Raw genomic sequence first — 16827 nt, forward strand, 5'->3', positions numbered from 1 at the left:
TTTTCACAGGAAATGTACAGTTTGCATACAGTCTCTTTCAAAATAAAAGCACCACGTCGGTACAACACCACGTATATAAGTTTTTGGGGTTTGGGAAAAAAGAACAGGGTTTGTCTTTACAGTCTTACGGGAAGTGAACGAAGACCTCCCTAGTGAAAGTCCCCAGTGGTTGTTGGACCCATCCATCACCCCTCCAACCTGCCCTACAGTGCGGTTAATGGTGACCAGCCGTGTATCATGCCAACATGAAATGATGACTTTTTTGTCGGTGTCTGACATCAGAAGGCACTGACCAAGTGCTTGATTTCGACGTCTTCGGAGTGAGACTGGGTTGGATTAACAGACTATAGGTGTGGCTGTAGTTGTTGCTATTTCAGTTTGTTTTCATTCTTGTTCAGTGTTTGGTTGAAATAAAAGACAATCTAAGGAGTTGAATTTTTCAGTACATATATTTTGGTTAAATAGTTTTAAGCATGTTTTTTTCCACCAGGGGAAATTAGCATGAACATTATCACTGTAACTATAGTTGTAAATGAACGATGCTAACCAAGGTAGCCACTTGCGTTAGAGTTATCTACACCCACTTGTCCAAATATGGTCTGGCTCCAAAAATCCAAGATGGCAAAGGCTAAACTGCCAAATTCAAGGCTTTAAAATGGGAGTCCACAAATCAATGGGTGACATCATGGTGGCTACATCCTTTGATTTATACAATCTTTAGTAAAGTAAATGAAGAACTATAAAGTTTTTAAGGTGCTCAGATGTTGGACAAATGTTACATGTATTCTGTGGGTATTTGTCAGATCTTTGAGGCTTTACAACTAGCAATTTTTCCTTATGATTTGTGACATCATTTCAGTTTCAGATATTGTTTGGGTCGCCTAAAAGAGTCTTATTCAGTGTTTAGTTGTAATAAAAGACACTCTAAAGAGTCGGATGTTCAGTTTTTCCTGTAAATACATTTCATTTTAATGGTTATAAGCCTATTTTTCACCAGCAAAAATTAGCATGAGCATTAGCATTTTTTACAGTTAACCATAGCTGTCAGTGCACTGTGCTAACCAAGCTAGCAGCTAGCATTGGGTAAGCTCCACCCTCTCATCTAAAAATGTTCACTTCTGGCTTCAAAAATCCAAGATGGCGACCGTCAAAATGCCAAACTGGAGTCTTAAAATGAGAGTCCAGAAGCCAATGGGCGACGTCATGGTGGTTATGTCTGTTATTTTATACAGTCTATGGGGAGAGAAGCTGAATCTTGTATTTATTTGTGTTAATAATTATTTATTTGAACCCGCTTCTTGACTTGGGAAAAAAATGTGTTTTAAGGCTTTAAACTCGTTTTTTCGCCGGCCAAAATTAACATTAGCATTATCACGGCCCAGAGGAAAGACGCTAAGCCCTGTTCCCAATTTTTCCAGTGGCTGCTTGTGGTATTGCAATGAAAAATTCCCCTACGGCCCAAAAAGCATTTCCCAGACCACCATTATAATAGAAACATTTGTAAAACTGGACTCAGCAAACTCAGGACACCTCGCACTGCAAACAAGGTCAATTTTGACTTTCTACTATGAATTTTTGATCAACAGAGGTTTTATTTTTGTGAAAATTTCCTCAAGCCAAGAAAAGCGATCAGCTCATGACAATGTAAAGTCTATAAGCTGAACAGGAACCTGTGGGCGGGGCCAGCGGGAGAAGCACTACTGCGCATACTCAGTGGACTGCATAGACTTTATTTTGGTCTATAAGCATCAGACGAGCAAATTTATTGGACTGGATAGGCACCATTTTCAGGCTCGGTATCTAGTTATTATACATTTATGCTGTAAATGCACCATGCTAACCAAGCTAGCAGCTAGTGTTGGGGTCAAATTCACCCTCTTGACCTAATGTGGTCACTTCTGGCTACAAAAATTAAAGATGGCGACGTAAAAATGCCAAACTCAAAGCTTAAAAATGGGAGTCTACAAACCAATGGGTGGCGTCACAGCCCGTCCATTGTCGGTCTGACAGAAGGAGCAGTGCCCTGACATATGTGGTTTCTTTAATTCACTTGAAAAAATCTGAAATCTCCATAACATCATATTTCTAAACAAAGGAAAAGCTCTGACCTGCCTCTGGCTGCATCACTTTGCAGGAGGTATTAATAATAAAATATAAACTATTTTCTGCTTCATATTTATACCAGTAAAAAAAAAAAAGGGAAAACATGTTTAGTTTGAACTTTTTAATCAACTGATGGTCTTTAATGATGCCTGTTTGTGCTGCAGCCTCCGCAGCACCCCTGCGCTCTGCATCCACGCAGCCGAGACTCATAAAGAAACGGCAGACTCAGGCCAAATTGTCAGTTAGTAGATGAGATGTCATGCTAGCCAGACATGCTAGACAGGCGGGCGGTGTTGCCTGAGGAGGAATCCGACTATTTAATGTGCCTCTGCAACCCAGCTGATTCACCACTACACCATCCAGTCTAATAGGTTTTGTTCTGGTGAATCACTCCAGGTTTCCTTAATGGAAAAGCCAAACATACTGCTCTAACATTGGGTGACAAGGGCACCTTGGGTTTGCAGATGTTCACGCAGATGACAGATGGCGCCGGCGTAGCTAAGGGAGCAACGGGAACGATGTCTGCGCCAGGCTGGTGCCACATGCATCCCCCCTCCTCCCCTCCCTCCCTCCCTCCCTCCCTCTGTACTGCAGAGTCCCCCATCCCAAAATCTCCAAAATGAGGGGCGTATAGCTGTGTGCATGTGTGCGTACCTGCGTGTGTGTGTCTATCTGAACACGCAGTGACTCAGCACCCTGCGGTCAGGGCTCGAGGGACTGCACAGCTACAACACAACATCTGGATTATTATTAATCAAACCTTTATTTAACTGCTGAGTCCCGCTGAGATTACAACATCTCTTTTTCAAGGCCAAGTTAGCAGCAACACAGTGTCTCCAACAACACGCAGGCAAACATGAAAACACACAATGTCAGTTCAGAGAATCAGACGCCAGGAGACAAACAGGAGGAAGCAGTTAAAAAATCCAGTTGAATTAGCGTCCAAGCTCTTCACGTTTTTAAATCCGACTCTGTAGCTGCAAATCTGTCTGCCAGTGGCTCCAGGCTGCAGGGCCACACAACATAAAGGCCTGTCTCAGTGTGAACCTGAGGGACGGACAGTAAGGGGGTGTCATCTGAGCACAAACCATAACTCCATACAAGATAAACCCACAGACACAAGAGGGGAGCAGACCGAGGATGGACTTATAAATACATATGTACCAGTGAGTCTGTGCAGGGCCGATGAAGGCCGCTGGCGTACAGGGTGCAGAGATAAGTGGAGCTTTGCAGCCTGTGACAGACCGCTGAGTGCTGCGGTGCACCGTACCCAGAGGCCTGCATGTACAGCAGATCACCAAAGTCAAGTTAAAGGAAGGAACGTAACCTCAACCAAATATTTCCTGGCAACACAGAAAAGGCAGGATTTGTTTCTGAAATAAAAAACACCTAGATACTTGTACTGTGACACTAATTCAGTCTGACTGCTCTGTAAGGTTACAATGTTGGGAAGAGAAGTTAAACAACATCACGTGTGTCCCATGTGTCCGGATCGTCGTGTTCCAGGTTAAATCAGGCAGCTTGAACTTTGTTCCTTTCAGTAATTCAACTTTCTGACTTGTTTCAAAACAAGAACCCTGTAAAAGGTCTTAAATATGCAGCTGACTGCTAGGTAAATGACACTGTGCTGAAAGACTGAGGCTAAAGCTACGTAAAAGGTCAGCATCTTCACCAGATGATTGAAAACTGGAAATAATCACACTTTTAATTTCATTTGGTTGTTTAGCTCACAAACCCGTTCATGTTTTCCATAGAGAGTATGTTACACTCAATGTAACGCAAGTAACTCAGATGTTTGTTGGGTTTTACATCTGCATGATATGGTAAAATCTCACTGGTCACTTTATTAGGTACACCTGGTCATGCAGACATGGTGAAGACGAGCTGCTGAAGTTCAAACGGAGCCTCAGAATGATGAAGAAAGGTGATTGAAGTGACTTTGAACGTGGCATGGTTGTTGGTGCCAGACGGGCTGGTCTGAGTATTTACTGGGATTTTCAGCACAACCATCTCTAGGGTTTACAGAGGATGGTCCCAAAAAGAGAAAATATCCAGTGAGCCAAAATGCCTTGTTGATGCCAGAGGTCAGAGGAGAATGGCCAGACTGGTTCAAGATGATAGAAAGGCAACAGGAAGTCAAATAAGCACTGGTTCCAACCAAGGTGTGCAGAAGAGCATCTCTGAAGCAACAACACCTTGTCCAACCTTGAAGCAGATGGGCTACAGCAGCAGAAGACCACACCAGGTGCCACTCCTGTCAGCTAACAACAGGAAACTGAGGCTACAATTCACACGGGTTTTCTCACCAAAACTGGACAATAGAAGATTGGAAAAACCACATTCAGATGGAAGCATGGATCCATCCTGCCTTGTATCAACGCTTCAGGCTGCTGCTGCTGCTGCTGCTGGTGTAATGGTGTGGGGGAGATTTTCTTAGTACCAACTGAGCATGGTTTAAACACCTTGTTTAGATAAGTGCTACACAAGTAAATATAGATTCTAACTTTTTTGAAACACAATTCCAGCGAGATGGAGCGCAGGAGGAAAATAAAGAAACGTACATGATGGTAAACAAAATGACACAGACTGACACATATTGCAACATGTCGACAGCTACAAAAAATTAATTTGCTCTTATGTTACATTACCTGGAAGGTTATCAACAACAGATTACTGTTAATAATTTCATTACACTACAGCCTCGTGCACACAGCTTCAAAATCCAAACCTGCCCGTGTGTGCCTAGTAACAGTGACCAGCCTTGTTGAGGGGAGGGGTTTAGCAAACGGTCAGTTCTGTCCTCAGACCCTGCGGCTTCTGGTGAGTCTGGAGGAGCATCGCTGTGCCAAGAGCGTCTCTGTTTCACTTGGTGAGGTGGAAATCTCTGAAGGTGGCTCTGACTGTGCCAACAAGGAAATGAAACTCCAGCACTGTGAAGGTTTCTGTCACATCACCGCTAACTGCTCTATCAGAGGTAAACTGGCGGCAGGAAGGCACATCCAGTGCTCCTGGCAGCAGATCTCATAGCAACCAATGACATTTTATGACAATGCCAAGTGGAAGTGCAAACAGTAATAGCTCTGTTGACCAAGTGATAGAGGTAGCACTCACAGTCCGACAGTGGTGGAGAAAGCCGAGTGATTAGACCGTTTGGTGCCAACGTGCAGAATGAGACATTCAGCGAGGCACTCAGGTGTTTTGTGTCAGACGAGAGCAACAATACCGGTGCATTAGTATAATATGGAATAATCTCTCACTTCAGACTCGATTGAGATCCTATCACTAAAGAGAGGAATTTGATTTAAGCATCAGCTCTTCACACACACACACACACACACACACACACACACACACACACACACACACACACACACACACACAGATTAGGAGCTCTGGAACCCCAGGAAGCGGCAGAGAAGAGGAGGACGGCTGTGAACAGGTAGAGCTGATAATTACCTCCATTCATCTTCACTGGACCCCGGCACATGCTTTATGAAGGTGCATCTGAGTGCAGGCCCGTGTTTGATGAATCTCCCCTTAAATTAGCAGTCGCTGGTGGATTGAGAGGCTCCATCACTCCGTATGCTCCCATTCATCATCTCATTAGGACCCTGGGCTGGGCTGCGCAGGCCTGACGACTCCCAAAGAGAAAGGAGAAACTATCATCTCCATCATAACTAAACATTTTGGAGATGTTGTCGTTGTTTACAAATCTGTCGTAAACCACAATCTGTTCAATTCCCAAGGCCGTTTCATCATTAGGAAAAAAAATCTTAATGTATCAGGGGCAGAGAGTGGCACAGTTGTTTACTACCACGGGAATGTGCTGCCATTACAGACCTGGAACAAATGCCAAATCCTTATGTAAACGCAATGTGTTTATAGGAATGTGCTTCTCTTCAGGTGTTTACATGAACGTGAGGTATAAAGATTTGTGATGCAGGATAATTTAGCTAAAATGTTACAGCCATTATGTGGCAGGAGATGCGACAGGGAGTCCGGGGGAGTCCCAGCTCGCCATTTTTACTGCACTCTTTGCTGCAAAGTGAGCAGAAATAAAAGCTCTCTGGTGGTTACACTGCCGCGCTGCCCTCCATCACCCCTCCGCCCAGGTGCATGAAGCTTTCAGAGAGCCACAGCCACCCCTGCATTTTTTCCACAGACTCAGTGGAGAATGCAGCAGGGCACTGAGGCACCTCCCCGCCCCCTCGACCACCACCCTCCCCCCCGTCGCGCTCCAAACGCATCACTAACTGGATCTCCATGTGGTACATCCATTACCGTAAAATACTCTGCTGCTCCCCACTGAAAGCTCACCATCCTCCTCTGCCCTCCGCTTTTCACGCACACACATCAGCCCTCCACCTCCTCCTCCTCCACCGCCCCGGCCCCCTTCATAAGACCGCTTACGCTGGCAGTTCTGAATTGGGCTACGTCCAAGTTTAACATTAGTTGGGGGGGGCGGTCGTGGTGTTTAAAAAGCAGCCTGCAGAGAGCGATCACAGCCATGACTTACGCTCCAGTAAAAAACATATCTGCACATGACTACACATTGCTTTGTTGTGACCACGACGGCCTTTTTGTAATCACGCAGAGAAATCAGTAACGCCACGCAGACGTGCAAAGTTTACACGTTTATCTAAATTTATATCCTTGTTGCCAAGGACAACATTGGCTTATTAATTTCTCTGCGAAGTTCCTGCGGAAAGCTGTAATTTATCACCGGCGCTGTGGGGACTCGTCTTACCGAGGAGGCTTTGCTTTGTCCTTTTTTTCTCTTTGCAGTGAAGCCACAGTGTTCTGTCATTACCAGGAAATGGAGATATTTTGGGGCTCAGCTCTCTTTTATTTGGATTTTGTCCTCATCCCTTGTTCTGGGGGAAATGCTGACAAATCTAATTCTTGGTGCCAAAATTCTGAGTAAAACCCTGTCATTGTTTAAGGCCAACAAAAGAGTGGTTCATTTAGACTCCATTTATTATGATTTCTTCTTTGTGTCAACAAACAGTAACAGTGGCTTGGCAAACTGCTTCATAGGAAAGACAACACCAAAAACCCTGGCGCTCTGCACGGGTGTGTGTGTGAGTGTGTGTATGTGTGACAGCAAGAGAGTATTTTCACTGGTATTATCTCAATTATTATTATTATCATTTCATTAGACTATCATTACAAATAAAACCCCTCGATGGGTACAGGTTAAAGGAACAGTGTGTACGATCTAGTGGCATCTAGTGGTGACGACTGCAGACTGCAGGCGGCTGAAACTTTCCCTGGTTCCTTCAGTTCAGTTGTTCAGAGGGTTTTTACCTCCTGAACAACAAATTATCCACAAAGGTCTCTTCCTCTCCAAAACAAACAGACCTGGTGATTAAACCTCAGCAAGTCCAAGTCAGCAGAAGTGTCTCTGGTGAGCATGAACCTCCACAGATACTCAGGGGCTCGAACACACTGAGCTGTACTTCTAAAAGTCTGTTCTTAAAGGGTAAGCACCTGAACTGTTGGAGTGTCTGTTTGCCAACACGTGCTCGAGTTCAGCTTCAGCTCGACACTAAATAACCTCTTTCTTTAAAGGGACAGTTCACCCCAAAATCTAAAATACAGCCATGTTAGATTTAGTCTGAGTCTTGAGATGGAAATGTTTGTTAGTTTTAGCCACATTTTGGTCATTTTTATCCTTCACAGTCGTTTTAGTCGACAAAAATTCAAAATGTCTTTGTTAGTTCTTACTCATTATGTTTCTGCAGGTATTTTATCTTTAAACTAACCCAGTGAGGCTGATTCATGGATCATAAATCAGACTCAAGGCGACAGGTTGTGTAAAATAATGTGTGTCATGTCTCCAGCAGTGTGTGACAGGTTTAAGGGCTGATTTACGAGCACACACTCACTGATCATCATCTGAAAAGCTCAACATGTCTCTATTTCTGCTCTCAACAAATAACTAATGTGAGCCAACTAGGATTTGTCCCCAGGTTCATTGTAAACTCTGACTTATCCATGTGACTGTTAAGAAGCAGAAACATAACTTGTTTCTTCATGTGCAACATGTTAGTCTGGAGGTTTAAACTGGTGTCCTCTCACAGAGTTGGTGATTCAAACTAAACTTTCATCTCTGTCAGAGAAAACTGATCTGAGTTCAGACTGTTTACTTACAGCACAGCTACACTCACAGATAACTGAGCCTCCTACCTGCCTGTCAAACACCATCAACCCACAAACCTTCTCCAGTCCGGACTGAGTGGAGTCCTGCGGGGTGAAGCTGTGAAGGCTGCGAGCGGAGCTAGCTGCTAACAGCCACCGCTGCAACTAACAAACTCCACAAATCCATTCAGCAGCTCCACCATCCACAGTCAGACACACACGGCTGATTATTTACTGCTGAATTACAGCTCACAACTTGCACCAACCCAAACATCCTGGTGCAGACTATTTACTGGAGTTTACCAGCCTGTCGCTCATCAGACATTTGAAGATCATTAAAAGCACAACTGTTCTCAGCTCTCAGTGTCTGATAGTCCACCATGAACATTTTTATCAGGTCTCGTCAGCGAACATGAAACATAGATTTCATCTTAGTTTTAATTATTAAGATCTATTTTTCGCGTGTCATCGTCCTGTTTTCACCATGAAAAAAAAATCACGGTGTTCGTCAACAAAATTAAGACTGTGCTGGTGTGAGTTGCCGAGTGTTGGAGATATCAGCCGTAGAGATGTCTGCCTTCATGCATCTACTGCTAGCTCACGTAACACCACTGAGCTCTCTAATGTTAGAGCTCAGCTGAGGAGGACGCCATCAGTGTTTATATCTTGCGAGCTTCTCAGCCATGAGTAGATGCACGTTTCCTTCTGCGCAGTGACACGGTTGAGAAGTGTAGTTCGTTAGAAAGAAAATAGCTCCTAAATGAAACTGCAGCTGATATCTCCAACACTCAGGAACTCACTAATGTAGACTGATAAATAGCATACAGGTACGAGATAACATATGTATTTTGATTTGGAGGTGAACTGTGCCTTTAAGAGACCAGATATGGTCTTGCACATCTGACCAACAATGAAGGTCAACGTGTGACCTGTGCTTGTTCCACTTAGAGAAACTAAATCTTCTCTGTACCACTGCAGCCTCTCATTACTTCACTACAAATATACAGCTCTGTGTAGGAGCAGATGCAGATTAAAGAGGTAATGGAGTAATAACTCAGGTGAGTACGTTCAAGGCTACACAACTTCCCTAAACATGTATTAATACACCACCCATCCCTCCTACTCACACACTCACTCAGAAATAGACCTGTCATCTTGCCACCATCCCCTTATCGTCTAACTGCTAACAAGCCTATTTGCCTGTGACTGACGTTGATGTGATCCCTAAAGCCCCGGGCTTGGCACCAGATCGCTCCTAAGCCAAATTAAGCCTCCGTCATGCCCACCCCCACCTCCAGCCGAGTGCTACCCCTGCCATGGGAACCCTAAATCTTTAATGACGATGGAGAGCTCTGCGCGCTCCCACGACACAAAAGCGATGACATCTGTCTCTGTAAGTGCTGCACTCCAGAGCAACCCCATTTGTTCTATCTCTGCTTCTTGAAAAGAAATCAAATCTAAAAGTTGAGGGAGGGTGGAGGCTGCTAAAAGAGGAAGGAGGAGGTGGAGCTAAGGAGGTTTAAAACAAAGATCCTCTCTTTCAAAGGAGGTTTATTTCCCTGCCCAGTGGCCCTTAAATGTTCAAAGAAGGTGTTAAAGAGTCTCAGCTCCCCTCCTCGCTCTGGTGCTCTGGCTACGGCCCACCTGCTCACAACTACCTCCAAGTCAACGGGGGACGTTCACTGAAAAACATCCACGCTGACGTTAACTCCTGAAAGTCACAGGGTTCAATTTTCCAGTACAACCAAACCTAAAAACAATCACTTCTTATGAAACACTGTAAAATAAAAACGTCTGAAACTGATGTGATACAGCGACCGCACGGAGAAAAGGATTTTCATTACAAAGCCTTAAAGATTTGTCAACACATCCTCACTGTGACCTCGTCACATGTCCACGTTTGGTCATGGACTTTCCACGTCCACATATGACGTCCAAGGTACCCTGGGTGTGTTGGTTGTTGACGTTCTGGGACGCCGTGTCAACTTCAGCCTGTTACATGCATTGTCTGTTGAATTTACATTCATGTTGCCTTCACAACAAACCCATGTGGTTGGGTTTGGAAAAAAAGACCAGGGTTTGGCTTTAGTTCTTATGGGAAGCGAACACCGACCTCTCGGGTGGAAATTGTTGGACCTGCAACTAAACTCCTCAGGGGGGTCTTGACCAAGTATCCACTGGTCAGTGAAGATATAAAAATATATACTAACACCGCGTTTCCCCGTGACGCCGCTGTACGCCGTTAAACAATAACGGTGACTGGTCACGTATCATGGTGACGTGAAAGGATGGCTTTTTTCATCAGCGTCTGACGCCAGAAGACACAGGTCAAGCGCCAGATTTCGTCGACTTCAGAGTGAGACCGCGCTGGATTCGTCCCACATCTGACCACCTTAAAAACTGTAAAGTTCTCCATCTTCTTTGCCCATAGACTGTGATGGATGCAGCCGCTGTGACATCACCCACTGGTTTGTGGACTCCAGTAGAGGGCTGCAGGGATGATGTTTTTTTGTAGGGCAACACAGAAGTTCTCTTTGCCCTGGTTCCCTCAACAAAAAGGCCAAAAGACAAACTTTTTGAAGCGTGAATGTAGTCGCCGGAAGTAAAAAGCTAACGCTAGGCAATAAATGGCCTAAAGTTTGGTTGCTTGACTTTAAAATCACCACCACAACAAGGCTGTAAAGACGTGTTCAGCGTGATGACGTTCTGTAGTCTCATTCAACCCCCTGTTAGCAACGGCCTTTGATGAGACACCTGAAAGCTATGAGTGGGGTATTTTATGTTGTAGAACCAAATTTGAAAGTCTCTCTGGCTTGTGTGATACACAGACTTTATTTGAGGCATCCGACCAAAAAAACATTCTAAAAGCTATTTTATTTTATTTCATTTTTTTAAATAAACAGGCCTAATTAAACCCCAAGACTGGCATTACGCAAAACCTCATTTGGTCAGTCAGAATACCCTGTTAAAAATTATGAAACTTTTCACCTACTGAATTGAAAATGCAGCACAATTTCAATGTTTTTCAGAGGTGTTAAATCATGGTTAAAAAAACGACATTGTTCTCACACCTAATACCCCTGTAGACACACCTGCATTTTGTGGATGTATTTGTGGTGTACTTTCTTTTCTTCTTCTATTTCTAACTTTAAAAAATCGTCCTGTGCACAGGTGTTACAATGCGACTATAGTGACCATATCAAATAAAATCCACTTACGACTTCCTCCACCACTTTAAATGTCAGAAAACTGTCAAAATTTTTAAAAACAATTCCTCAGACATTGAAGCAGTCTTCAAATTGCATGTTTCTTTGAACAGTCCAGGAAATTTAGTTTAAACTGATGTAAGAAATGAGAAAAGACGCAAACAACACTTTTGAGGAAGCTGGAAATACAGAATGGTTGCCATTTTTGCTCAACAACTGATATATATATATATATATATATATATATATACTGGTATATTAATAATTAAAAATTTTCGTGGAATGCTTGTCTGTACATCAACAGATAGGTGGTTTCATCACTATCGTCCTTTTGATTTTCTTTAACGTCATACACTAACTTAAAATAACTCCTGTGTTTTATTAAAAGCATTTTTAGTTAACTTTTTTGTATTAACATATTCCGTATAGCTGAAGTGTGATGTTTTATTGTGTAGACAAACATTTGAGAGCACATGGACTCACCTGTCGTGGCGAGCACAGGCACTGCGGCGGTCACCTCTGTCTCCTCTCCGGGGTCCTTCTTCTTGTTGAGGAAGAAAAATGGCGGCGTCCATGCTATGCTGCAGGACGGCAATGTTATGTCGGACTTTTAAGGGACTTTCATGTTCAAAACCTGTACTTTCCGCGTCCTCTCTGCTGCAGACAGCGTCCTATAACCCCAGACCGTTAAAGCTCAACCTCCGTGATCCGTACATCCCGGACAAGGACAGCCAGAAGACACCGGAGTGGCAGAAGTCGGCCCGGTACGACAGGAAGCTGTTCGGTCGGTACGGGTCGGCGTCGGGCATCGATCCTGCCTCTCTGTGGCCCAGCGACGAGGAGCTGGACAAGATCATCGCAGAGGAGAAGGAGTGGCACCCTCCGCTAGACGTGATGCTGAAGAACATCGAGGTCAGGGAGAAGGAGGAAACCAAGAAGCGGCTGGAGAGGTGAGCCATGCTAACGTAGCTAACGGCTAATGCGTCCATTATCGGACAGCTGGTTAGCATGACCGCAGTTCTGCTGACTCTCAGTGTAGCTCTGTGCTAGCATGAATATAACAGGTCAGGATGTGTTACCTCCTCTTTACAAGTACTCACATCTTTTACTTGAGTAAAAATACTAATACCTAGTGAGGTACTGCATCAAGTAGGACTACTCAGTTAGCCAGGCAACTGCCACAACAGCTCCATCAGCTTCTTTGTTGATAAATGGTAATAATCAATACTTATGACTAATAAATGAGGCAATGAACAATCAATTAATTGGCCTTACACTCTGTGTTTACAGCACAGATCTATGCAGTCAGCACAGGTTAAAGGTGGACACCAAAGATCAACGCCACCAGTTCAGTCAGTATCCAGAAGAATGTTATGTCACAGTGAAGTTGACCTTTGACCTTATAGCTATATAATGTCATCACTTCATTATTTTATCCTATTAGACGTGTGTGTGTGATATGCTGTCATAATTAGAATTCAGAGTGCGGTCACAGTGACCTTCGACCACCATATTCCAGTCAGTTCATTCGCAAGTCCAAGTGGACGTTTGTGCCAAAGTTGGGGAAATTCCCTGAAAACCAGAAGACATAACGCCTCCAGCGCTGGCCATCGCCGGCGTACAAAATCATTCTATTGCTTTTATGGCACTAACGTGTTTGTATTTCCGTAATTAACGACAGAAAAATGGCAAAAAATGAATGAAACCACTTGAACTCACAAGAGAGATGAAACAAGTCCCGTCAGACCGCAGTATGGATCAGGCTCCAAATAGGCTGGATCCTACATTCCCCATCATGCAACTGGGAAGCACCTTTAATATAATAAGGTGCTGTCAACATGCTGCAAGGAATGTTCCTAACAAATAAGTTCCCTGACGTTTAACAGAAATTTAAACCTCGATTAGATGACAGAAAGCAAGAAAAATTTCAGAAAACAGTCAAAATTTAATTAAAAATAAACTACAAAGTTCAGGGTTCCCACGGCCGTGGAAAACCTGGAGACGTCATGGAATTTTACAGTTACATTTTCTAGGCCTGGATAAATCATCGTTGTGTGTAATGAAAGTGTGACAGTAATCCTCTATGGATAACCTTCCAAATATTTTAACACAGCAGCAAATTTATTATCTGTAGCTGTCGATGTTACGCTTTAATATGCATCGATGTGTGAAAACGTTTCATTTACCGTCACATACGTTTCTTCATTTTCTCCCCATGTTCAGTCTCTTTCTTCAGCTACGCCAGCTCGCTGAAAATTTGTTTGAATGGAGTTTTAATGTTTGAAAAACACCCGGCAAGCGGGGCAAGAGAATAAATTGTCAGGGGTCCTTGAAAAGTTGCAGAAATTTTTTTGATATTTTGTCCATGAAATTGTGTGGGAACCCTGAAGATCAAACATCGTATATTGTAAGGGCCATTTAGATCTCGTTATTTGCTTTGCATCATGCGTCATGAACATTGCACATTGTTCTAGAAAACATAACAATTAAACAGTATTCTTTAAGGAAAATAAATCTTTAGGAAACGTACCTGATTATCACAGCCTTTTAATTAAAAAAGTTAAACAACGTAAAACCGAGATAAAGCAGCAAACCAAACGAGAGGCAGTTGATTAATTGTTGGCTCAGTATGTGTGTGTTTGTGCATGTACTGTGACAGCTGTGTAGAGTTGACGCAGGCACATTTATTGATGTTAAAGTGTATGCTGAGAAAAGCTGCGGGGGCGGGGCAGAAATCTGGAAAAGCGAAAAAAGCGAAAAACCTTCCTGCAGCTCTCCTCTCTGTCCTAAGCCCCTCCCACTAGACGACCACAGGCATCTGCACACGTTTCATACAGTAACCCAGTGCTTCTTTACATTGGTTCATTTAATCTGTTTTCATTGTAGAGCTCTTTCTCTGTTTATCAGACCACAGATGAAACAAGATGCTGCTAGACACCTCATGGTCTCTCCGCCTTGCTCCCCGCCCTGTGAACTGCTTCACCGGGACAACAGGCAGCAGCTCTGAAAATGGAGCTACGATCAGCAGCTATAATGGCTCAAATTCAGCCAGCGTTGGATGTCACAGCAGGCTGGTGGCCAACAGCAGCAGCACCGGGTCAAACTGGTGTAACAGCAGCAACAGAAAGTTTGCTGATCAGAGATCAAAGTTTGGGATGTCGGGGTAGTCCGGTCCCCCAGAGCTAGGGTTTGTGCTTGCTGGATTTGAGTTGCTGTGGCCGCTAACTGGAGCTGCTGCCCACTCACCTCCCAGTCAGGTGGTCTGTAGCGGCGGGGAGTGAGGTGGAGGACACACTACGATTTGAGGCTTGAACTTAAGTCGGTCTCCTTTTTTTGGGTTGCTTTGCGGTGTCGGCAGTTGCTGCCAATGCTGGAGTAGCAACTTTCTCTTCAGGATTCTCCGCCATTGAATCAGGTTTTCACCGTCTGACAAGACGTGCACGCACATCTGCATTTGTAGAACAGCCAATAGGAACGCCCTCTCTCTGAAATGACCTGTGATTGGCCAAAGTCTCTCGTCTCTGGTTAGATTTTCTAAAACCTGAAAACAGAGCCAAGAGGAGGTGCAGGAGTCCAGTTTTCCTTCAGACCACTTGAATTACAATATGCTCAAAGTTTATTATGGGAAATTTACCCAATGGCATCAAAACAAAACTTCCTACCACAGTTTTAATGTGCATGGTCCCAAATAAATAACAGGTATCGATGTGTATGCGTGTGTGCTGTATTTCTTCATTGTCATTTTAGTACAGGCTGTGGAATATGGACGGGCAGACTTGTCCTGGGCCGAAAGAGATCCAAATAAAAACACGAGGAAGAGGAAGAGACGAGATCATGATCTGAGTTATTACAGTTCATCGTGCGAGGAACATGAACCGTACCAAATGTCACAGCAATCCGTCTCATAGTTGTGGAGACATAATCTGAACCAAGCGAGCATTGTGCAGCTATGCATCATGCACCACATGAACATCTGTTATATTAATCTTTTCCATTTCCATCGCAGGGAGAAGCTCATAGCAGCTAACATGGCCAAAATGCCCAAGATGATAGCTGACTGGCGCAAAGAGAAGCGTGAAGCCAAGCTCAAGCTGAAGGCGGAGAAAGCTCGCCGTGCAAAGTTGCTGGTCGAGGCCAGAGAGCGCTTTGGCTACAACGTGGACCCCCGCAGCCCCAAGTTCTTGGAACTTATTGCTGAAATCGAAAAGGAAGAAAAGAGGAAGAAGAAACTCCTGAAACGCAGACAGAGAGAGGAGCAGGTATCGGCGGCAACCACTGTCACACCTCCTGCTGCCTCCTCGTAGTCGTAGGACCGAGTCATTTCAGACAGAACTATCTGCTGGGCCTCGGTCGAACTGTGTTGAATGAGATGGACGGTGTGCTGCAGCTCAGTTGGACATTTAAGAGTTTCTAAGTTACAGTTCCTGTTTGTGTTGTCTCATGTTCCCTTTAAAGAAAACACCATCCATGATCTTTTTCTTCTGTAAAAAATGACCTGAAATAAATTAATTTCTTTACAAACTGAATTTTGTCTAAAATATTCTTAAAGGAAGAAGATGAATATTACAAGATGACAAACTGCAGAATGATGCTCATTTAGTAAAATCAAGACAAATCACAGACGTTTGTGTGTTGAATTTATTTGTGCAAAAATAATTTTCGTACATTCAGAAGTGTTTGGAAGGTGCGCGCACCGATCCAGATGTGCCTGAATGCTGAAACTTGACTAATTTGAGATTAAAACAGCAGTAAACAGTTGTTTCACCTCTTCAGTGTGTGTCAGCGGCGGTGCACCCAGCTCGTATGCACGACTCTGCTGGCTCCTGACTTTGCCGTTAATTGTTTTTATGCAGTTGTGTGTGAAATACTACAAAGGAGGATTAGTGCTACATTAAAAAATGTATTAGAAAAAGACATTATTCCAGAAGTCACTATTAAAAAAAAGTTGTAATATAATGAAAGTAGTCGTACTATTTGGAGAAAAAACTCATTACAAGAATAAAGTAATTTTGTGACTAATGTGGCATTTCAGAGGAAAAAAGTCAATATTACGAAAATAAAGTCAAACTATTTTAAAGGGGCGTTGGTGGGCTAGTGGTAGAGCAGGCGCCGCAGCGGTCCGGGTTCGACTCCAGCCTCAAGCCCTTTGCTGCATGTCTCTCCCTCTCTCTCTCCCCCTTTCACACTTCACTATCCTGTCAATTAAAGGCAAAAAAGCCCTAAAAATATCTTAAAAAAAAAAAAAAAACTACTTTAAAAAGTTTGTAATATGAGCAAAATTTTATTTAAGAAAAAAGTCTAAATAAAATGAGAAAATTTCAGAGAAAAAGTTAATATTGTGAGTCAAGTAATTTAGAGGGAAAAAAAGGAATATTAC

At 43.6% G+C, this 16827-nt stretch overlaps 1 protein-coding gene across 1 annotated transcript; it reads left to right on the top strand.

Annotated features, from left to right (window-relative positions):
* Positions 1 to 11978: 11978 nt before the first annotated feature.
* gadd45gip1 (growth arrest and DNA-damage-inducible, gamma interacting protein 1) lies at positions 11979 to 15976 on the top strand. Its single transcript, XM_049561153.1, has 2 exons — positions 11979 to 12400; positions 15457 to 15976. Exons 1-2 carry the CDS (start codon positions 12012 to 12014, stop codon positions 15752 to 15754), a joined length of 687 nt encoding a protein of 228 aa, XP_049417110.1. The 5' UTR covers positions 11979 to 12011; the 3' UTR covers positions 15755 to 15976.
* The last annotated feature ends 851 nt before the right edge of the window (positions 15977 to 16827 follow it).

Source organism: Epinephelus fuscoguttatus, linkage group LG19, assembly GCF_011397635.1.
Source record: "Epinephelus fuscoguttatus linkage group LG19, E.fuscoguttatus.final_Chr_v1".
Taxonomy (NCBI): Eukaryota; Metazoa; Chordata; class Actinopteri; order Perciformes; family Serranidae; genus Epinephelus; species Epinephelus fuscoguttatus.

What these genes read in the sequence shown, in the direction of transcription:
- gadd45gip1 (XM_049561153.1), top strand. Translation starts at nt 12,012, where the DNA reads ATGGCGGCGTCCATGCTATGCTGCAGGACGGCAATGTTATGTCGGACT. An exon ending in ACCAAGAAGCGGCTGGAGAG is followed by an intron (nt 12,401 to 15,456) that starts GTGAGCCATGCT and finishes TTTCCATCGCAG; the next exon opens with GGAGAAGCTCATAGCAGCTA.